The sequence below is a fragment of the Rhinichthys klamathensis genome, unplaced genomic scaffold, assembly GCF_029890125.1.
Source record: "Rhinichthys klamathensis goyatoka isolate OS25496 unplaced genomic scaffold, OSU_Roscu_1.1 h1tg000176l_1, whole genome shotgun sequence".
Classification (NCBI taxonomy): domain Eukaryota; kingdom Metazoa; phylum Chordata; class Actinopteri; order Cypriniformes; family Leuciscidae; genus Rhinichthys; species Rhinichthys klamathensis.
The window spans coordinates 10,234,656-10,258,756 of NW_026606705.1; the positions used below are offsets into that span (position 1 = coordinate 10,234,656).

The 24,101-nt window shown below is 37.7% G+C and overlaps 1 protein-coding gene across 5 annotated transcripts in view; it reads right to left on the bottom strand.

Annotated features, from left to right (window-relative positions):
* The window catches only part of LOC130092519 (kinesin-like protein KIF21A), a 44,656-nt gene that overhangs the window by 14,115 nt on the left and 6,440 nt on the right, over nucleotides 1-24,101 (bottom strand). For 3 of the 5 annotated variants that reach the window (XM_056260405.1, XM_056260404.1, XM_056260406.1), the window contains exons 2-17: nucleotides 14,603-14,825; nucleotides 9,828-10,013; nucleotides 9,327-9,476; nucleotides 8,053-8,184; nucleotides 7,709-7,876; nucleotides 6,797-6,912; nucleotides 6,481-6,676; nucleotides 6,082-6,271; nucleotides 4,465-4,528; nucleotides 4,175-4,378; nucleotides 3,319-3,366; nucleotides 2,232-2,307; nucleotides 1,999-2,104; nucleotides 911-1,099; nucleotides 259-458; nucleotides 30-137 (exon numbers count right to left, since the gene is read on the bottom strand). In XM_056260405.1, the coding sequence (XP_056116380.1) occupies nucleotides 30-137; nucleotides 259-458; nucleotides 911-1,099; nucleotides 1,999-2,104; nucleotides 2,232-2,307; nucleotides 3,319-3,366; nucleotides 4,175-4,378; nucleotides 4,465-4,528; nucleotides 6,082-6,271; nucleotides 6,481-6,676; nucleotides 6,797-6,912; nucleotides 7,709-7,876; nucleotides 8,053-8,184; nucleotides 9,327-9,476; nucleotides 9,828-10,013; nucleotides 14,603-14,825 (2,356 nt within the window). The remainder of the gene's footprint in view (nucleotides 1-29; nucleotides 138-258; nucleotides 459-910; nucleotides 1,100-1,998; nucleotides 2,105-2,231; nucleotides 2,308-3,318; nucleotides 3,367-4,174; nucleotides 4,379-4,464; nucleotides 4,529-6,081; nucleotides 6,272-6,480; nucleotides 6,677-6,796; nucleotides 6,913-7,708; nucleotides 7,877-8,052; nucleotides 8,185-9,326; nucleotides 9,477-9,827; nucleotides 10,014-14,602; nucleotides 14,826-24,101) is intronic. The other 2 variants (XM_056260407.1, XM_056260408.1) reach the window with 1 other exon arrangement.

The window sequence follows — 24,101 nt, forward strand, 5'->3', positions numbered from 1 at the left end:
CTGGGGCTGTTCAGGGTACAGTGTGTCACCTCCTGTTTGCGCTGGTCCTTCTTAAGTGTGGCGATCTCTCGGTTGCGGCGGGTCTCTGTGACTCGGTTCCTCTCCTGTTGCTCCTTCATCTGTTTCATCAGACCAACCTGAACGCAACAGAGTCACCATCATAACAAACGATTAGACACAGTACAGTGATGGTTCCCCGGATCAGCTTGAACTACCCTTTAGTATGAGCAACAGTAAAAATCCACAAACATACGGTACCTTGGTTTTCTTCATCTCAGTCACTTCCTGCTGTAGTTTCCTTAGCTGTTTCTCGTACTGTGATTGGTTCTTCAGCAGGCGTGCGTGCTCCTTCTGTGCCGACTGCAGTTTCTGCAACTCCTTATTCATGGAGTTTAGCTTCTTCTCGTATTCCGATTTAATCTTCTTTGCTTTCTCCTCCGTACATGTCTCCACTGAGCCTGTATAGAAATGTGAAATCTCAACTTCAAACAGAAACGTCACGCTTCTACAGTTACGCGGCAGTGCCACTTACGCTGTGCTAACAGTTTGCTTTAAGAGTGCAGTGTGAAAAAGGCCTCTAACGTTTTTTAATAATTATTATTATTTGTGCATTTGCATTTTCATTCAAGCTGTTTCCAAAACAAACCAGAAGAGGGCAGTACAGATGTACTAAAAGACTGAGGTTGCAGGTGCATAATTTCATTTACACTATACCAGTCAAAAGTTGATGATTTTTACTGTATTTTTGATCAAATAAATGCAGCCTTGGTGAGCATAAGAGGCTTATTTCAAAACATTAAAACATTCCAAACGTTTGATAGATAGTCATGTTTTTGAAGTGCTTATACTCGCATATTAGTATAAATTGCTTAATTATGCTTGCGTATGTGTGTATGATTGTGTTTTGTACCCATGTTATGCAGTACGCGGTCTCTCTCCAGCTGTGTGTCCCTGATTTTGCTCTGCAACATCATGAGTTTCTGCTCATACTGTTGTTTGAGCGTGTGCAGACGTCTCTGACTGTTCTCCAGTTCATCGATCAGCCGCTGTTTGATGGCGATCTCACATGTAATGTTGGCCAGATCTGCCTGGAAGTCCTCTGTCAACACACAAAATACACAGAAATGTTGTTTTTTATTCAACAAGAACAAGAGTTGATCAAATTAAATAATTAAAATGCAATTTAAAAATTGTGTTTAAAATTAATAGTTTAATAAATTATATTTCATTATGTGTATAGCAATCTAGATTGACAGAACATATTATCATAGCTTTAAATATACTGTATATTATGTCCTAGTGAAAAATAAATATACCAACATGTATTTGAAATGCATTTATTTTATGATAAGTATACTATAAAATTTAAATACATTTATATATGTATTCCCTTAATTTAAAATATTAATATTGATATTAAATGTGTATTGTGCAATAAAGAAGTACTCCAAATAAAGTTGAATTTTAATATGTATATCAGGAAGTGTCAAGTGATTTGTCAAGGATTTTTACTGTACTAGGTTTTTTTCCACTAGGGTGTCCATTATATTATTTTTATTCTTACATTAAGAGTTTAAAAAAAAAATCAAATGCAATTTTCTGCAAGACTTATTATGGAAGCTTGTTTTTGCCACATAATAAAGCAATTTAAAATATAATTATCTTTTTATCTCACAATTCTGACTTTTTTTCTTGCAGTTGCGAGTTTACATCTCGCATTTATGACTTTCTCAGAATTGCAAGATATAAACTCACAGTTCAGAGAAATAAAGTCGCAATTCTGAGAAAATAAGTCAAAATTGCGAGATATAAACTCGCAATCGCTTAAAAAACACTCAGTATTGAAATATTTAAACTCGCAGTTGTGAGAAAAAAAATTGGAATTGTGGAAAACCAAATCTTTACATTTTTTTATATATTTCGTTGCGGAAACAAGCTTCCATAACTTAAATTAAAAAAAAAGACCTGGCCAATACAAATTAAAAGCATGAATTTTACCTTTTTCCTCCAGCTCAGAGTCAGACTCATCAGAGCTATCCACTTCCATCTCATCCTCCTCTTCCTCACCCTCGGCTTCCTCACCTTCATCATGATCACTCCCATCCTACAGAAGTATTGGGATTATTAGAAACAATGTTTTGCCTTGTAGAATCCCAGGGACAGTAAAAAAAAAAAGAACAAATTTAAATCAGCATATCTTTTGAACACACAAGGGTGAGTTTTTAACTGACCATTTCTGGCTCTTCATTGGCTCTCTCGGAGGCCTCTTTATCCTGCTCGTTATCTGGCCCCTCCTCCTTTATGACACTGTAACATCAGAAAAATGTCATGAAATGTCAAATTTATTGCCGCAATCTACTAAAAGACCTCATGGAATTGTTGACAATCACATTTACTTTGCAGTGTTAATGTACTGTATATTGAAGGGGAGTCCAAAACTTCAAATTTCATGGGGTCTTTAAATCACTAGATTCCAAGATCTGTTAATAACTGATTAAATCAGTCAGTGTTAGTGAATCAGTTGCGCTTTATTATTGGCTACTGTTAAACTCTGAAGCGACATCACATATTGATCAAACGTGTCGTGAATATGAGTTGATTACACACCTTAAAGGGCTCTAGAATAAAACCCAACAGAGAATGAAAGAGCTTTGTTCCAAATCTTAGTGAGCTACATATCTAGACAGCATTTTAAGGCAACATAGATGTGCTCCCAACAGAGTAGGTAGCATAACTATGCTGCATAACTATACTTCAAAGGCAGCATCACTTCAAGGATAAGGCAATTCCAGATCCCACACTGTAATTTCTTTTCAGACAAGACATCTATTTGTGTGTGCTATGTAGTTTTATGCTTTGTTCATTAGCCTAGCAACATGCTAACATTAATCTGAGAGAAAATCTTATCTTTAATACTTAGAAGTCACTCAAAGTTGACAAGAATCAATAAGAATAGCTCAATCTGATTACAAATGGACTTCTATTCTACTTTTGTACTTACCATTGTTGTTTTCTTAGTAACACATTGTTAGCTTAGCAACACGCTAACACCAAACTCTCGAGGAGTGCTATTTGGAGTTGCTGCATGTTTAAGGTCATTTACTTATAGGGCTCTCTTTCAACTAAGGTAGCTGACTACGTAGACAACAGACAGCAAGGCAGCTCACTAGGTTTTGAAACAGATTCTAAACCTTTAAACCATTGACGTTTATCATGTTATATTAGAGAAAAGAAGAGGGAAGAGCAATGGGTCAAGTTTTCCAGGGTGCGGTGACTATACGGTTAGTGGAACAACAGCATTTTATGACATTCTCCAACCTGGCGTTCTCAAGATCTTCATGAGCACCTTCATCCATCTGCTGAAGTCTTCAAGAGTGAGGGGGTGAGAGGTGAGAGTAAGAGGAACCGCAGTGCCAAAGATGATGCAGAGAAGAACACGTGAGGAACAGGAATACTTCCAAATTCATATACTTTGAAGCTTTTTCTTTTGTTTTCTGAATAAAAGGATCTGATGTAAACAAACCTCCCCAGTATAGAGTGGGGAGTGACATAATGGGTTCTATTCTAATTTAAACTTCCAGGGAATATGTTTTTTTTTTTAATTATTATTTTTAACTAAAGACAGAAATGGTTGGCCGAAGGAAGCTAAGTGAAAGTGACAGAGCATGGTTTATAGCCCGCTTTTAGCTTTTTTCTTCTGGCTTCAAAATTCAAGCTGTATTAATTTGTGAAAATTATCATGACTAACAAAACTTTTGTTGGTCACAAAGCTTATTTTCTGCAATAATCCAAAGGCCAAAAGAAAAATCCTACTGGATTTTTGCCATGTGATCCAGGGTGATGCTAACTTCCGTGTTGGCCTACAAAAATACTTCATCAGCGCACTCAGAATTACTGGTGAAGTACTACATTACCCACAATTCTATAGTGAGATCCACCAATCAGAGAAGCTGTTGTTACCAAAGCAATAGAAAAGACAAAAATGAGAGGATTTTTCAAACGTTTGCTATCGAGAGCAACTCATCAACAATGAAGATGCAGTGAGGAAGCATAGAAATTGTACACCATATATTGGAGGCATACAGCAGATCAAAACAATCCCTGACACACCCTCCTTTGTCCAAGGAGAAAAAGGAAATCCGAGTTTCATGTTCCATCAATGTCAGTAGCTTACCTCTTCTTTTTCTTCTTCTCCTTTTTCTTCAGTTTCTGCAGGTCTTTCTTTGCGATTTCTATGATGTCTGCGGCATCTTTTTCAGGTGCAAGGTGGCCGGGGGTAATGGAAGTCGGGCCGGCGTAAAATGAGGAGCGGGTGGAGGCGCGGGACAGGTTCTTCCGCAGGTTTTCATTCACAGCTTCACTCTCCAATAGCTTTGCCCTAAAGAGCACACAACACACAAACATTACACATACAGATGTTTAAAAACTTCTAAGATATGGGCGTACTGTGTTTGCATACATTACCTGAGCTCCTCAATCTCTTTGATATAATTGTGGATCATGTTTCCGATCTCTTCACTTCCTTCACCTGTAAAAAAAGTTTGGGTAATTCAATTGTTTTAGCCAAGTAATTAATTTTTTTGTTGGTTATGTAAAACCAGCGCAAGGAAATAATCCACATTGTGTAGGTGATTCACATTTGATCAAAAAGGTCAGTAAAAGGAAGTGCTTAATCTCCATAACAAAAGTTATCCACTTCAGAATATCAAACTAAATATTATATGAAGTTTTATGTTTTTGAGTATTCAAGCCTGATACTAACCCGGTTTACAAATTACAACCCTGTTACCACAATAAGTCTGATAACAATTAAAACCAAATTATATGTATTTGTCATTTTCTGGTGGTAAACATTAAACATACAGAATAATTAAATTATTGAATTTTAAGAAAACAAAACAACAGAATGGGTAACGGATATGCTGTTTGGAACTACCCGCTGAATTATAGTTATTGATACACTTATATTTCTCAATATTAAAAATATACATTTGATAATTTTTCTTAAAACAATTTGGATACCACTGCAGTGTTTAAACATGACAAATAGTCAGTATTGTGAAAAAAAGCAATATTATTAACTTCCCACCATGCTCCAGAAAGAGTCCAAATAAAGTTGCACTGGTAAAAAATTACAATAAGGTTTCAAATGAAACATTAGTTTACAATACTAATAATACAACAATACTTCTAATGCATTTATTAAATTTAACTAATGTTAATCTTAGCATTACTAATACATTTTTAAGACCAAAATATGTACTGTATCTGTTAGCATTAGTTAATGCAGTGTGAACTATAACATGAAATTTAATTAACTAACATTAAGAAAGGTTAATAAATCCATTACAAACATTGTTAGTTCATGTTAACAAACAAAACCTTATTGTAAAGTGTTTCATACTGAGTTGAGGGGACATTTGATGTGTCTTGCTATGTATTATTAATGCTAAGCATTATCTAAAAGATCTGATATTTAATTTATGTCATTGTGGCCCTGTTTACACCTGGTATTAAGATGCGTTTTAGTCAATCGGATCACAAGTGGACGACGCTAAATACAGGTGTAAACGGGTAGACGCTCACGTGGTCGAATGTGTTTAAACAGCCACAAAAGACCAACTACTCTCAGCCAACTGACCTGATGTGTAAACATTAAGGGAAGCGCGCTAGCCAGATGTGGGATTTAAACTTTGTCGGCTGAAAACCCAAGTTTGGTTTGAGGTTGAAAAACATACCAAACACAATGTTCTCTCACCATTCCAGATTTCTAACACGCACATGCGGTGTTCGGTGTGGTCTTGCGGCTATCAGTGCAGAAACGAAAGAATGTTCTCTGTGTTTTTTCCTCTGACCGCGTTCATATGTACATTGCGAGAGCTTATTTCATCCATTAGATTGAAAGGTCTGAAAAAACACATGCATTACCCGCCCATAGACCCTCCCCTCGAAGAAATCAGGACAGAAGTGGTTGAAAGTGGACAAAAGCGGATTAAAACTCCATCTGTAAACGGCTATCCGTCTCCCTCGTCTACTTGTGATCCGATCTTAATAGCAGGTGTAAACAGGGCCTGTGGGTACCTGCTCTGGCGAGGGTCTGGTTGGCCTGGTCGCTCAGTAGCTGGGTGAGTCTGGCTCTCTGGGCGTCGATGGTTTCCTGCATTGCCTTCACTCGTACACGCAGGTTATTGTTTTCTGTCTGCAGCATGGAGTTCTCATGCACCATGTCATTGATGCTTTCCAGTCCATCCTCGCCAACCATACGCTTGCCCTGTTTCAAAAATACATACAATTTAACATATTATTGTCATTTTAAATTTGTTTAATTAAAATTATTACAAATAATAATTCTACTCATTTAAATTAGGAAAACTAAGTTCCAATATAATAATATAATATTTACATAACATATTATACACATTAAAGTGAAATTCGGATACAAACTTGAAAAAAATCTGGACTAAACATCGCAGCACAAACCGTCTTGTACTCCATGAGCTCGATTTGCAGACGGGCGATCTCTGTTCTCAGAGCGCTGATCTGTTGACTGGCCCGGTCCTGGTTCACCATCACTTTGTTCTTGATGTTGCGAGCGCGGTTGGCATATTTCAGCGTGTTCAGGGTCTCCATGAAGTCTCTGTCTGACGGACTGATGCAGGCGATCATCGTCGTCTGACTGGAGGTCACAAGGGAGAAGCAACATTTGAAAAAAAACAACAACTAAAAACGGCAGAAATACCTGGATTAGGGCCTAATAAAATGTCTAAAAAAAAAAAAAGAAATGGGGAAAATGTACCTGTTTCCTCCCAGGGAATCTTGAAGCAGGCGAGTGAGTTTGGAGTCTCGGTAAGGCACATGTGAGGAGCGTTTGCTCCTGTCACCCAGAGCGCTGATCACATTGCCCAGAGCTAACTTTACCACCACAAAACAAAGCCAAAATTATTAGTTATCAGAGGCGATAGCAGCAAAATGACTCACATTAAAAGAATCATTCAATCAGAAATAAATATAGTAATTTTACTCGCGATCATATTGTTTCAAACCTGCATGCTGTTATCATTTTGTTTTATGGAAACAAAGATACATGGCACATCAAGCTCCAGAATACATAAATGTTTCAAAAATACACTATAAATTCTGATTTATAGAATAGGAGCTTGATAAACTTTCGGCAAGACCTGCATGAAGATTCTTATACATTTGTGTTTCACAGCAAAAAAAAAAAACAGCCTTCAGTTTAAATACAGATTTTTTACTTTACAGTACAATATTACAAAAGTAAAATAATTAAAAATGATAAAAAAATGTAATGGCGTGTTTGTTCTCCGAAAGCCACCAGGTGGCAGTCGCACTTGCAGAAGGTGCATTTGAATGGATGTAATGTGGAATATCAAACTTCCCAGGTGTCTTTATTGCCAGATTTTAGCTCTCTTCATTTTACTAATACTGTATATCAGTCCAGTTCCCAGAGATCCTGTAAACATGCTTAAATAATTATACTTTATAATAATTCAATACCCAATATTACTTCATTCTATCCTTTAATATTGTTTTGTAGCAAAACTGGATATGACTAAACACAGAAAAGGTTATTAAGCGACTTATCATACTGAAATCATGTTAACGACACAGGTCTTGTAGCAATACTGTGAGAAACTGTGAGTATTTTATTGTTCATGCCACTTTCCACTTTAACTTCTGTTCTTACCAGTCCACAGTTGATAGAGATGCCCTCTTTGGCCCGGTCCCCTGTGGCCCCTGTTCTCTTCAGTCGCTCAGAGCCGGCTAAATCCACAAAGTGAAACTTAGCCGTTAGCGTCTCAAACTCATTCATCTCTGTGGAGCCATTCACCAGTCTGTTATCGCTCTCGGTGTCCTGGAAAAGCGACATAAAATGAAAAACTGAAGGATGTTCTCTGCAGTTAGATTATATTATTACAGCTTTTAACAGTTTGACTAGGTTGTCATCATTGAAATGAATATGACTAAGTGAAATAACTGAATAGCACAAGAAACACAAGTTTTCCAGCTGTGGGAGATTTGACAACCTACATTGTCTGAGGCACAGACGCGAACTTGGCACAGGTGGATGGTGAAGATGGCATGGGAGCGTGAGCTCTGGACATTCATCTGAGTGCTGGCGGTGGTGCGGGACAGAGCGCCCAATTTGAGACACTGCAGCATCTGAAAGAGACAGAGAAGAGAATTCGGTGATCGGCACTGAGATAACTTAGCGATTGATAGTGATGTAGAAACAATGTAGCATAACATTCATTGATGAACCAATAAACTAAAAAAAAAACCCTGATAAACGTTTTTAAATTATTTATAGAAATATTAATATAAGTTACTAGACTACTATATAAATAATATAAATGTTTTTATATTTGAATTACTTTATTTGAAAAACTTTATTTTATATTAATGAAAAAAATCATAACCAGGGATTTCTAATAGTTATTTTTTTCTAACAATAATTTTTTATAAAATGACAAAAATTGTATTTTTATCAAATGTTAAAAAAAAAAAAAAAAAAAAACGATTTAATTACCTTAAAGAGGATTTTGTATTAACAAATCTAAACAAAATATGACTAATAAACATAACACACATTTATTTTTATAAACAAAACTGAAAAACTTTTTTTAAATGCTAAAATTAACGTATAAATAAAAATGAAGTATATCTAAAATGAAGTATATCTAGAAAGTAAAGTTGGTTGGGACAAACTTTTATGCTGGCTAGCCAAAGCCTTGTCTGAAAGTTTGATAAGCTTCCTAACATGATTTATCGTGTTGTTTGCATGTCTTAGCATGTGTCTAGCATTATTTTACATTTTGCTAACATGTTTGTAGCAGGTTTTAATACATTGCCAGCATGAATTAGCATGTTACTAGCATGTCTTACCAAAACACTAACATGTTGTTAAATGCTAGTGTGTCTTAACACATAGCTAGTATGTTTAAGCATGTTGCTAGCATGATTTAACAAATTGCTAGCATCTCCTAAGCTAGTTGCTAGACTTTGCTAGTGATAGATACTTGATGGATAAAGCTTAACTCAATTAGAGTTATTGTATGAAAGTTTTGACCCCTTCAAATGAAAGTCTGTGGGACTTTTCATAGTTTTGATCGTCAGTTTAAGGTACGTTTAAAATAGTAAGTTGGATCATTTATAAAATAAAGATAGCGGTTTATTTTTCGAGGGGGGGGGGATCCCTGAAAACACATGTGAGCTTCATTTGAATAAAAACACATTTTAAAAATCAATTTGAGCAAGTGCAGAGAGGCTCAAGACATGTCTGCAAACCCTAGTAGAAAGCCAACCTCTGCTTCTGAGCTAACGGTTCGTGTTGTGACTCCCACTGTGTAAATTCCTCCATTGGCATCTTCATGGATCTTAATGTGGGATTTCTGCTTGCGGGCCTCAGCATCTCGAGTCGAATCGAACAGGTCCAGCACCTCCTCATTGTACAACTATGAAACAAAACACTGCACCTTAGACAGTTATAGACATGCAGGAGTGGTTGGGTAATTAATTAGCCAAGTTCAGACATGCATGCTAAAATCTCTAACGCCTGCCAATGGTACGACAGGCGTGTTATTTGTGGCGCTCTGTCAACACCACCCTTTGCATGCCGACATGATGGCAGCTCCGCTAACCCAATCAGAGGATGAATTTAAACCTCAGTGCTGATATGGAGAGATAACTCAACATCTTCACCTTCATTAACACCAGAAATAACACGTCTGTCAGTCGTAAGATTGCTATTTTCCAGAGCTTAGATGAAACTAGACCACAAGAGAACAGTGGAGGTTGTTATTCACCTCTAAGAACTGGGCGTTGATCTTAAACTCGGGTACGGGTCGCCCTTGTTCTGTGGCGGCCTGTCTGCGCTCCTCGATACCCCTGAAGAGGTGGGCGATCGCCCGTGGTATAATTCCCAACTCCTCATCCGTCACGATGTTCACGTCAAAGCCCGTGCCCATGGTGTACGTCTTTCCCGAACCAGTCTGAAAAGATTCAGGAGGAGGTTAGATAAAACAAGACCAATCAAACAGAAGATATTATCAACTTTTGGTGTTTTGAAGTTTCTACTTGTGCATTGAGAAATATTTCAGATCATTTTCCACTAAAACCATGGAGCATCAACTGCGATATACATGCAATGACCATATACATGCTTTCAACTACCCCCAAAAAATAATAAAATAAATGGAGTTCCCTCAATTTATTTTATAAATAAAAATTTATAAATAAATGTATTTATAAATAAATATATATTTTTATTTATAAATAAATATATATTTTTATTTATAAATAAAAATATATATTTTATAAAAAAATATAAAAATACAAATCAACAAGAAAAAAAGCTTGTATTGTTGTATGAAGTTTGTATTTAAAAATAAAATTACAAGAGTTGACTTAAATATATATATATACTACAAAAGTAATTGACTCAGTAATTCCTCAGTTTGTCGAAACCTAAAAAAACCAAACATTTTACAGTAATGCAGTTACAATGGAAGCCAATGGGGCAAGACTTCTGGAGGGTTTAAACAGAAAAATGTGAAGCTTGTATTTTTTTATTTACATTTATTGACTAAAATCTATATCACAAAAACATTTTTTGACTTGTTTCTCAGTTTGTACAAACATAACAAAAATACATAAATAAAGTGGCAAGAGTTACAATGGGTTTAAACAAAAAAGCCCCCCACCCCCATGAATTGAGTAAAGAGAAATGTGGGATTGATAGTAGAGTGAAACAAGTTAGAGCATCAACATGTTGAGACATGTTCAACTTTATGCAAATGAGAGTTGAAAAACATTCATTACATCTGTCATATTTCAAAATCTGCCAATAGTGCTAGCATAGAGCTTCTGCTGGAATTACAGATTAAATCACATTGTTATTGTTACATTTTATCCAGCCCAATATGGCAATATTGGCTCAACCAATGGCATGAGTTGGGGGTGGTACTATCTGTTTGACCAACCAATGGCAGATTGTGATGCTGTTTTCTGTAATTCATATATGGTACGTGATACACCAATCACAACAGACTGGGACATCTGACTAATCAGAGCTGAGTAGACCAATCACAACAGACTGGGACATCTGACTAATCAGAGCTGAGTAGACCAATCACAACAGACTGGGACATCTGACCAATCAGAGCAGAGTAGACCAATCATAACAGACTGGGCCATCTGACCAATCCGAGCAGTGTAGACCAATCACAACAGACTGGGACATCTGACCAATCAGAGCTGAGTAGACCAATCACAACAGACTGGGACATCTGACTAATCAGAGCTGAGTAGACCAATCACAACAGACTGGGACATCTGACCAATCAGAGCAGAGTAGACCAATCACAACAGACTGGGACATCTGACCAATCCGGGCAGAGTAGACCAATCACAACAGACTTGGACATCTGACCAATCCGGGCAGAGTAGACCAATCACAACAGACTGGGACATCTGACCAATCCGGGCAGAGTAGACCAATCACAACAGACTTGGACATCTGACCAATCCGGGCAGAGTAGACCAATCACAACAGACTTGGACATCTGACCAATCCGGGCAGAGTAGACCAATCACAACAGACTAGGACATCTGACCAATCCGAGCAGAGTAGACCAATCACAACAGCCTGGGCCATCTGACCAATCCGAGCAGAGTAGACCAATCACAACAGACTGGGACATCTGACCAATCCGAGCAGAGTAGACCAATCACAACAGACTGGGACATCTGACCATTCAGAGCTGAGTAGACCAATCACAACAGACTGGGACATCTGACCAATCCGAGCAGAGTAGACCAATCACAACAGACTGGGACATCTGACCATTCAGAGCTGAGTAGACCAATCACAACAGACTGGGACATCTGACCAATCCGAGCTGAGTAGACCAATCACAACAGACTGGGACATCTGACCAATCCGAGCAGAGTAGACCAATCACAACAGACTGGGACATCTGACCATTCAGAGCTGAGTAGACCAATCACAACAGACTGGGACATCTGACCAATCCGAGCAGAGTAGGTTTGTGGAAAGGAGGGGTTTAGAGAGACTGAATCTTCGAAGGAACCGTTTTCAGCTTTGAAAAATTAGGTGAGGTGCAATGTATATTATGAAAAAATTAAAGGGTATTGCATGAGAGCCTGAGGAATCTTAGTCTTAGGAACCTTTTAATAATAGGTGCACTTTAAAAAGAAGGCACAGGGAAAAAAAAACGTTGGACAACATGGTCTTGTGGAAAACCTGCATGTGCTACATCACTGGGACCCATCATACAGGCACATGGTTTCTCTTACCATTGCTATGCTGATGACACCCAGCTCTACCTCTCATTTCAACCAGATGATCCCACAGTAGCTGTACGGATCTCAAGCTGTCTGGCGGACATCTCGGCATGGATGAAGGAACATCACCTGCAGCTCAACCTGGCAAAGACTGAGCTTCTCGTCCTCCCTGCCAATCCGTCTCTTCAGCACGACCTCACTATCCAGGTAGATTCATCCTCAATCACCCCATCAAGGTCGGTCAGAAATCTTGGAGTAATCTTTGATGATCAGCTGACCTTCACAGACCACATTACAAAGACAGCTCGATCATGCAGGTTTGCTATGCACAACATCAGGAAGATCAGGCCTTTCCTAACTGAGCATGCAACACAACTTCTCGTCCAGGCCTTGGTCATTTCTAGGCTTGATTACTGCAATGCTCTTCTGGCTGGACTTCCATCATGTGCAACTAAACCTCTACAAATGATCCAGAATGCTGCAGCTCGTCTGGTCTTCAACGAGCCCAAAAGGGCCCACGTCACTCCTCTGCTCATCTCTCTGCACTGGCTACCACTCGCTGCTCGCATCAAGTTCAAGGCTTTGACGCTTGCTTACAGATTGACCACAGGTTCAGCTCCCTCCTACTTCCACTCACTACTACAAGTCTACATCCCTACCAGAAGCCTACGATCGGTCAATGAGCGACGGCTCGTGGTACCATCACAGCGGGGCACAAAATCACTCTCCAGAACATTCTCATTCACGGTTCCATGCTGGTGGAATGATCTCCCCACCCTCATCCGGAATGCAGAATCCCTGACAACATTCAAAAGACAACTGAAAACTCATCTCTTCCGGGAGCACTTAACTTAAAAAAAAAAAAAAAAAAAAAAAAAGACTTTCCTCTAAATCCTCACTTGCCTGCCTTATGCTACTCCGAGCTATGGCTGAACTTTGTATTTTGAGCACTTCTTGCGTTGCTTTTGCCTCTTCTCGATGACTCGCTTGGTTTAGTCCTCAGTTGTAAGTCGCTTTGGATAAAAGCGTCTGCTAAATGACTAAAATGTAAATGTAATGCTGTTGATATGTGTGGTAAATGTGAAGCAGAGACATTTTCTTTTAGCAGGGGCAACAGAGGAGGGAGACAGCCCAGACAAAAGAAGTTTGGGGTCTCTGTTGCCATAGACACATAGAGGAATGACACACACAGGGCCTGTGCCTCATCACCCACTGAAAGAGACGCTGACAGAAAGACAAGACCCTCGAACGACAGAGGGAGAATTAACTAAGCCAAAGAAAGACTGACGAAGAGTTAGGGACTCTCACTAGGGAGAGTTAAAAAAAAAAAAAAATTTGTCATGATTGAATGTAAGAACTTGAGATGTAATACACTTACAAATGCATTTGTGTTGAAGGAATTAGATCTTTTTAGTAATCTATTAGTGTGAAAAAAGAGAAAAGATAGCAGTGTTCTTGTCAGAACATGTCTGTGGTTCAGGTTCTGACAGAAGTTTCAGGGTTTTTTGCTTTGCTTGATGTGTAGCATTTCCGAGTTAGCACTTCCACCGTCCCGAATCAAATTTTTTTTTTTTATGGGCTTTTTGTTAAATGCATGAAATAATGTCTGTGGTGAACACAAGATCAACATATTTTCACTTTTATTTCTACAACATAAAATACACCCTCTTGTGATTTTTAAAGCTTTTAATGTCTTTTAAAAAGTCAGTTGCTAACAAGTGGCTAAATGGGACTATGAGGGACATTAATCATCATCACGACGAAAAGTTAAACTCATCTCTAACAAGCCTTGTGCTTACTTATAATCATGCTCTTCTAACTTAAACTATTCTAACTTAAACTTTCAGTGAAAATGTTTTTTTTATTTAAAATAAAGAGTTGTTTGTCGGAAGTGTGTGGTTCGTTTATAGCCTAGCTTAGCTTTTTACCTCTGGCCACTGATTTACACTTTAAAATACTTAAAATTAGTATTCATTTGTGAAGATTATCAGGATGAACAAAACATGTAAGAACCATAAATGCTTGTTTTGTACTCATGGAAAAATCGAAATGTTCCCCTATAAAACAAGAATACGTAACAAGCCGTGAATCAGTGAATTGTTTTTTGGACTCGTTCTATTAAACAGTTCAACTGGGCCAATTCACTAAAATGAACCGGACTTCCCAATGGTACTTAAGATGGAGTACTCCTGCAAACCTAAGGATTTTCAGTGTGGACTGACTAACTGCACTACATCAATGGAATATTCAGTTTCTTGTCATTTTACAGTCTTACCTGTCCATAGGCGAAGATAGTGGCATTATATCCTTCAAAACAGCCTTCGATGAGTTTCTCGGTGCAGTTGCTGTAGACACTCTCCTGCTGCGAGTCCATGTCAAAAACATAGTCAAACGTAAAGGCCTTGTCTTTTCCTAGGACGACCTGGGGCTCCCCAGGGGTCACGAATGTGCAGATGTGACATCCCTCTATCTTTTCCTTTGCCAACTGTGGACGAATCCTGAAAAATAGAGAGTGTTTGAGTTAAGTCATTTATCAGAATAAATTAGTTTATATTGAAAGATTTTTGGTCATTAATATGATCTAATGACTTATATATACTGTATATACTACTGCTTTAGAAAAAGTCTTCAACTGTATTCGTGGAAAGTGGAAACACTCCTAAGTCGGTTTATGAACATAGACGCTCTCTCTGTTAGTGGAGAGCGAGAGCGGAAGCTCTGGCAACACGATAGGTAAACAGTCACACCCTGGGATTCATTTACTCACGTTTTCTGTTTTCATTATTCAGACCTTTCCTCTAACACAACCTGCTGCTCTGCCTTTAACCTTATAGCCCTTATTGCATTCACTTTTGAAGGGGTTGTATCATGTAAAAACAGATTTTTCTTGCTTTTTTTTATTTTATTTTTTATTCCGAGGTCCCGGGACAAGGGTGTGGGGGTAGGTGAGTAACGGATCCGGCAAGTTAGTGGGGTTTTGCAATTCGTCCCCTCAGTTTGTAACCCGTACTCACAGGTTTTTAAATGGTTCCCTCTGTTTTACAAATCACGCCCATGGATTACTAATCCGTACCCACGAATTTTCAATCCGTACCCAAAAATTCACAATCCATTCCCACAGTTTTGCATACTGTACTCATGGATTTGTGGCCTGTCCCTCATTTTGAAAATCTGTGTCGACTGATTCAACTATGGCTCACCTATCGGTACTACTGACTTATCATTTCATATTTTTGAATGGATAAAAACTAAACAATGCTAAGTAAGAAAAGCCTGTTTTGCAGTGTTTTCATTCAGTGGACGAGTGTCTGGGGGAAGTGTTACTCTCCAGTAAAGCTGAGAGTTCTTTAGTGCTGTGATTTACATTTGTCTGTTCAGTGGCTCATTGTTCAGGCTTTGAAAGCCTGTTAATCCAACCCTGGAGATTCTTTGGCCCTGTTTACACCTGGTATTAAGATTAGTTTTGGTCGATCGGATCTCAAGTAGACGAGGGAGACGGATACCCGTTTACACCTAGTGTTTTAATCTCTAGTTGTCTCTTTTGTCCACTTTCAACAACTTCTGTCCTGAATTCTTCGAGGGGAGAGCTTTTTCAGATATTTCGATCTAAACGACAAAGTAAGCAACGTGTTTTAATCTCTAGTTGTCTCTTTTGTCCATTTTCAACAACTTCTGTCCTGAATTCGTCGAGGGGAGAGTTTTTTCAGATATTTTGATCTAAACGACAAAGTAAGCTCACGCAAATTTACATATAAACGCGCACATAAAAGGCGATGGAAAAACATACGGAGTGCATCAGACCACATCGAAAGCTGTGAGTGTGTGTTAGAAATCAGAAACGGCAAGAGAACATTTTGCTTAGTACGTTTTTCGTCTTCAAACCAAACTTGGGTCAGCATCAGGTCAGTAGGAGGAGAGTCTTTTGTGGCTGTTGCAACGCTTTCGACCACATGAGCGTTTACACTACGAAAGCAATCCGGTCGAATGTGTTTTCGACTACCTCTGGAAGTAGTCGAAAGTGTGACAAGCTCAAAACATTTTAGACCCCGTTTACACCTGTATTTAGCGTCGTCCACTTGTGATCCGATCGACCAAATCTTAATTCCAGGTGTAAACAGGGCCTTTATGTAAAGTTGTAAACCCTAATACATCACACAAATCAAACACACACACACACACAACTTAATCTGAGTTAACATGGAAATACAGTATTACTTAATTTACATTTATTTCTTACGTACGTCAACTTATTCTACCAACCCTAAACCTAACTTAACGCTCTGCTAATACCCTAAGAGTTACATGTAGTTGCAAAGTTAGTAGAATGTCTAAAGTGGAAATAAACTTAAAGCATAACCAAAACACTTCCATAAGCTTTTTTTCACACAACCTTTGCTTTACAACCTTTCGTGTGATTTTTGTGTAAATATGGTTTCATGTGTTCCTACATTTTTACATTTCAAATATATATTTGTACAAAAGGTCATGATTTGTTCATGAAACTGTTCATACGCCGATTTCGCGAACAAATTTGAGTGTGTATGGCTACTGAATGACACCCAGTGTCCTAATAATTTGCATAATGCTGTACTACTCTGTTCTTAACCTCTGTTTGTAACATGATTTTCCAGCTGCAAGCTTCTCTCTCTCTCTCTCTCTCTCTCTCTCTCTCTCTCTCTCTCTCTCTCTCTCTCTCTCTCTCTCTCTCTCTCTCTCTCTCTCTCTCTCTCTCTCTCTCTCTCTCTCTCTCTCTCTCTCTCTCTCTCTCTCTGTTGTGTTGTCACTTTTAAGACAGTAATACTAGTCAAACACCCTTGTGTGTGGCCAGTCTTTTCTTGTGACATCTATAATGTCTCCAAACTCTAGAATACTGAATACAGACACTTAAGGGTTAACAATTTCCCTTGGTTTCAGAGCTACTCATGCGTGCCAGTGCATTCTATGCAGCTTAGAGGGGATACATGAACACATAACTCAAAAATAAGCCATATTACAATGACGACCACTGACCACCATAAATCTTTAAACTCTTGAGGATATATAAAATTGGTCTAGTAAAACCCAAATGCACTCCTAACCACAAATGATGTCAATGTGAGACCATACTACGCCTCTGCGTAATTATACATACTGTAAAAGATATTGTGAGACATTTATGAGAGTGAAATACATTTCACATTTCAACAGCTTCCACAAAACACTCTAGGGAGTCATCTGACAGATTTGAGAATTAGGTTCCTTTGAACACCCAGTGCTTTTTTTGAAACATGCTTGTTTAGTGATTCTATTTGGACTTTAGATGCAACATTTTTACCGGGAATGAGTAACTATTGCTCATACTATTGCACCGTGCACCTAAAATACACATTAAAATACTGTTGGATTAAATTTATGCCACCTTTAAAACATCTGTGAAAAATCTCTAAAAAGTCTTTTTTGGAAAGTTTGGAAAATTGTATCAAATTTAGTATATTTATGTCATACATTGAATCATGCATTATTGAATCATACATTAAACCAAATCGTTCAAAAACACAAAATCATTAAGGAAGGAATTTTAATCGAAAGGAAGTTTGTTGTTCAGATACACACAGCGGTTAATTCTTCTGGCATGTACAGAGCAAAAATAGGCAAGGTAACTGGCGATACTGAGTCTAAAATGTAAATGATGTATTAATCCGCTCTATAAAAGCAATATTACACATGCAGAGCTGTTTCCTTCAATACGGTATATATCTATTGACATCTGAAATTATCATTTGGCAAACAAAATTTTCCAAATGTCTTCCTCAAAAGCAATTCAAAGAACCATTAATATAATTGAAAAGTGCATTTGAGCTTCTGTTTACCATCATTTATAAGCTCTATGTGTGTTGATCAATGTTTCCATGTGAATAAAATCCTAAATTAAATCAGTTCATCATATAAAACAATCATGCCTCTTTAGAAGACTTGATTTAAACTGCTAAAAGCTGTTATATCATAATAATTAAGCAGTCTGGGTCACACAATGTTCAAAAGGCATAATATAAAGCTCAGCTTCTGACTGAAAGCATTAACCTCAACCCACAGGCCTCATTACTGCGATTACAGTGACAAAGAAATCTGCACAGCTTTCTCTTTTCCAGAGAAAAGATCAGTAGCTTAACTGGATTGAACCGTGTTCTACAGGTCTAACAGTTATCTAGTCATTACCCTGTAGGATAGAAAGTATCATTTGAGTATCATTTGAACTCTAAAACTTCTCAGGTGAGCACACAATGACTTCAAACGGTGAACTAAGCACAACGGGCAACTTAAACAACATAACATGGGAAATATATATTGCAATACCAATAAAGCAGATGCGGAAAGATGAATAAGTGCTGATGTATCCTGCCCTGGAAAACATGACCCTGTTAGACATGTATTATGGGTATATTTTGTATGTCCTAGTCTCATTTGACAGTTGATTTATCGTTCACTTCTGAGATGAGAGCAGACGTTAAATTGTCTATCAGAAAATCTCATCACCTCTCTTCAACAAAACACACAATTTGAGCCATCATTTACATCCACAAACTGTGGCCAAAAAAAAAAAAAAAAAAACCTCATTAGTGCTGGGTTTTAAAAGCATAAAATAGTAAAAATGTAAACCATAGTGTCAACACACCACAAGCACAGATGAACCAAGAAAACACACTTTGCATTGATTCTGGATAGTCTGACTGGTAAACAGACTGATCGGTTTGGATTCCTTTGATAATACTAGAAATGAGTAATAGACATCAGGTAACAACAGATTACACGTTTGTGATATCGACATCAACCCACATTTAAAAATAAATAAGAAAAGATTTCATGACAATTGTAGTCGTTATAATAATTAGATAATAACTTTCATCTATCCAACCTGTATGGTCTTGAGAAACTCGTCTCAAGCTCAAACGGCACACCCACAAACCCGCCTGATGCATACTACACAAAAAAATGATAAGAACTGGCAAAAAATTGACAGCTACAATCTGATTGGGTGGCTTTACGTAATTTCTAGATGTCAAGGTGCAAAGGTTTTTAATCAGTCTGCCCACAAACAGTAGAAAGTGTGCCATGTCAAATTGGTGGCTAACTTGTTCGACTTCAATCTTATTCATACGATCTGCTTGCTTATGCCCCAATTAGGGCTGCCCACTTTAAGTCGGCTAACCGTTAGTCGACTAGAAGAGGCTTGGTCGACCAAAATTGTATTAGTCGGTTTATCGCAAGAAAAAAAAAAACTCCACAGGCTTTGACGGAAATCCAAACATTCGCCTAATATTCATCGACCTCAAATTCTACTAAGTACGATGCATCATGGGAGAAATGAACTAACTAGTCCCAAAACCGTATGCATATTGTCGCACATTTCTTTTGAACCACATTGGTTCAACAATACAGAACTGTCGTTAATGACGTCATCATGCAGATTATAGGGTAATAAGTTATTAATATGCTAACAACTGGTTCAGATTTGAAATGATTTCAAATTATTACCGTAAATAACAAACATGGCATCTAAGGACTACTTCACTATTTTGTTCTGGTCCTCGGTTTTGTTTTTATTTTTAAATGTTTGATTCACAGGTTCCCTGTTAGGTCATATTTCGGGGTTATATGTCATATTGATCTCAAGCACACTGAAAAAGAAAAGAACCAAGGTATTGCAATGGCCCAGTCAAAATCCAGACTTCAACCCAATTGAAATGCTATGGTATAGGACCTTAAGAGAGCTGCATAAACAAATGCCCACAAACCCCAATGAACTGAAGCAGCGTTGTAAAGAACTGCGGGCCAAAATTCATCCACAACGAAGTGAGAGACTGATAATTATTCAGAAAACAGTTTTAGTTATACAGAAAACGATTACTTTAAGCTATTGCTGCTAAAAGTGGCTCTACAAGCTATTGAATCATGGAGTGTACTTAGTTTTTCACACATGGTTTCTCCATTTTGGCCTTATTTCTGGTAAATAAATAATGGCATGGTGTAATACGTCATGTGTTGTTGTTCATCTGAGGTTGTATTTACCTAACTTTTAGACCAGCTAACAACCAGATAATTTTTTATTATGTCCTGATATGTAAAATCTTATAATTCAAAGAGGGTGTACTTGAGGGAGCAGGCTGATGAGATTGCTTGCTCAACATTTAAACAGTCTGGTTCAGTGTTGGCTGTAAGCTAGTCCTGCATCAGTTCCTCTGAACCCCTCCACCTCCCCCAGCTCCACCTGCCTAGATCTGATATGGGGTTTGAGTATGTCTATGCAGCAACAGCTTATCTTACATGCTCACAGCAGTGTGTCTGTGAGTCTATTAGCAGTAGCAACTCCATACTTGCAGCAGCAGCAATAATCATAATCATTAATAATCAACAGAAGCAGCAGCGTAGCACATCTAGTCTGCCAAGACCAAATACATCAACATTGCCATATTCATCAACATGCTAAAACTATTTCAAGAATTGTCACTCCCAGAATGTTTCAGAATTAAATTTATATTACAAGGAAACGGCATATTGCATTCTCACAATTGCCACAGAGGGCGCTATAGCAGACAAAACTGTGTGTTTATAGCTAGCCAACTGAATAATAACACTGGTTTAATGGCATATAGACATTTTAAGTTATCTATTGGGCTTGCAATGCAATGGCCAAGTATTTACATCTGTGTTTGCATATTTGGATAGAGTACATTTCTGGCCTAAGCTAAAAAGTGGCCAAGACTTGCCGAGTTAAATTCTGGTTAAGACAGACAACACTCTTACCTTTGCACATTTGTTTGTTTGTTTGTGTGTGTGTGTGTGTGTGTGTGTGTGTGTGTGTGTGTGTGTGTGTGTGTGTGTGTGTGTGTGTGTGTGTGTGTGTGTGTGTGTGTGTGTGTGTGTACGTTCACTCTTCAGTCTTCAAACATTACAAAAGTGAAACCCGATCACTAAACCGTACTCGGAACTGCTGTAAAATATGTCTTGTTAGGGAACATCGTCTTATTCAATGAAAGGTCATCTAAGGTTGTGTAATCTAAGCAGGAACAGAATATTCCTGGGTAAATGAGTGGCCAGAAATGGGATGTGAGGATTTCCCCACCTGTTGAACAGTCAACAAAACTATCACATTATCTGTTTGTATTGTCCTGATTAAAACTGTTGGCTTTGCACAGATTAGTTTTGTATTTAAGGGCCTCTACTGTTTTACGAAGGATTTCATTTCTTGCTAAACAATGGAAGAACAGGTACAAACAAGCATGTTTAATTACACACTATGACACAGGTAGCAGACACACTCTGACATCAAATTTCCACATTGTTCTAAAAAGCTAACACTATTTTTCAATAGCCTACAATCCCACAAAAAGGGCACAAATTGGCTCCCTGATTTTTTTTAAAGAATTGGAGGACTATCTTGTATTGTATTTAAATAACTAGGTCAACTATTATCTATGGAAGCTTATAGAATAAAATACAGAATAAAATATTTTAAAAGATAATAGTGACTTTTCTCACAATACAGAGTTTTCATCTCACATCTCACATTCTTTTTTTCTCAGAATTGCGAGATATAAACTCACAATTATGAGTTATAATGTCAGAATTGCGCGACAGTCGCAATTGCGAGTTATAAAGTCAGAATTGCAAGATATAAAGTCGCAATTGCGTGCTATGTCAGAATTGCGTGATATAAAGTCGCTATTGCGTGTTATAAAGTCAGAATTGCGTGACAAAGTAGCAATTGCGAGTTATAAAGTCCGAATTGTGAGATATAAAGTCGCAATTGCGAGTTATAAAGTCAGAATTGTGAGATATAAAGTCGCAATTGCATGCTATAATGTCAGAATTGCGTGATATATAAAGTCACTATTGCGTGTTATAAAGTCAAAATTGCGAGATATAAACGCAATTGCGAAAAGTAAAGTCAAAATTGCAAGAAATAAACTCGCAATTCTGACTTTTTTTAATTTTGTCAAGTCAATTCTGACTTTTTTGAGGTATAAAGTCCAATTCTGAGAAAAAAAAGACTGACTTTAAGTCAAAATTGCAAAAACTCGCAAGAAGTAAGAACAATTTTAATAAAATAAAAAAATCGCAATTACCTTTTTTATTTTTTATTCTGTGGCGGAAACAAGCTTCCATAATTATCTTATGTGAAATTAACCTAGCATGACACATATCTACTTTAAAAATCCCACAACTGCAAAAGAATGTGCTCAAGATATCAAATTTACACCAAATCAATGTATTCAATATATTTACAGTATTTTTTTTAATTACCAAATTTTTAAAATGCTATATTCATGTGTCAGCCCTATACTGTAAAGTTTTCCTCATTACAAAAGGAACAAAAATACATCTGAAAAATGTATCTAAAAACTATTTGCACACTTTCTACAGCATGATGTAATGAATAATATCATTAATTGATGCAATAATGTCTTTCCATTTTTGTTCCCATCTTTCTTTGCATAAATTGTAGTCAAGTTCCACATATATAAATCAGGGTTTAATGTCTAATCCAGGCTTCTATAAATGCATTACTGTAAACATGACTTATTCTTGTTTTTACAAATTGAATTTGAAATACTTTTCTGTGGTAATCTTCAGTGGTAAATTGTTTTTTAACATCCTGTCAGGATGAGCATGTCTCTTGAGTATTTTAAACAAGAAGGAACATTTTTTGCAGCATCAGCTGTGTTCTATCACTCAGGAAAGTGCAAATTAAGTTGGCTTGACACATACAGGAAGTACCCACACTGATCGACTGCCTGCTTACAGGTCTCACTGCACACATGTGAGGTTACGGACACTGTAATGCTTGTCCGTCAGTCGCCCCAAGCAGGAGCAAAAGAGGTGACAACTGATGAAAACAAAGACCCAAAAAACATCCACCCACATCTGCTCCCATGAGCTCATCAGCACAAAACATCAACAATAATAAATGGAAAGAATCGGTTGCTTTTGGAACAAAAATATTTAAAGGGAAAGTGTGGAAAACACAATCCAGGACGTCTCTATGGAGTATAGTGCCTATATAAAGAGAAATTAGAAAGGGAAGCACAACATAAGAGACAGAGTGACATGAGAAAGACATACTGTACATATTTTTGGCTTTTCAGAATAGTTGTGGTGGAAATTGTTGTCTCACGCTTAGCATGCACAGATGCCTCCCATGCTTGGGTAAACATTAAAGCATTCGTCTAAATCCTTGCACTAATGTCATCGTCGTTGTGTACACAACCAGCCAATCCTGTGTGCACGTGAGTCATTAATACACGTGACAGATGGTTGGCTCTATTCAACTGGCTCATGAATAATCATGAGCAGACCTAAAAAAATCCATTTGGGTTGCATTAGAAGGTGCGGCTCTGGATCTAGTATGCCCATTTTTTCTAAAAAACCTGTAATGGCCAAGAATACTCATAAGGACGCGAGGGTGCATATTGAAAAATCACTCTACATTTATGAAGCGCGAAATGAAATTGGGTAAATGACAACCTAAAAAGCCTCGTATCCATCTAAAAATCTCTATGAACGAGAGCATATTAAAACGCGGAAAAATCAACTCACAGTGTGTAAGTCTCCTCGGCTTTCATTGTCAATTGCGCTCGTTCCTGTTGCGTGTCGTGACACCCGCATGAGTGTCGAGTCTGAGCAGGAACACGCAAATATTTCCAATATTACGACGTGACGTTTTTCTTTATCAACAATTCCTTGCATATGTTTGGCAACAGTTTCAATCTTAATTGATGGAGTGTGTAGCTTTTAAT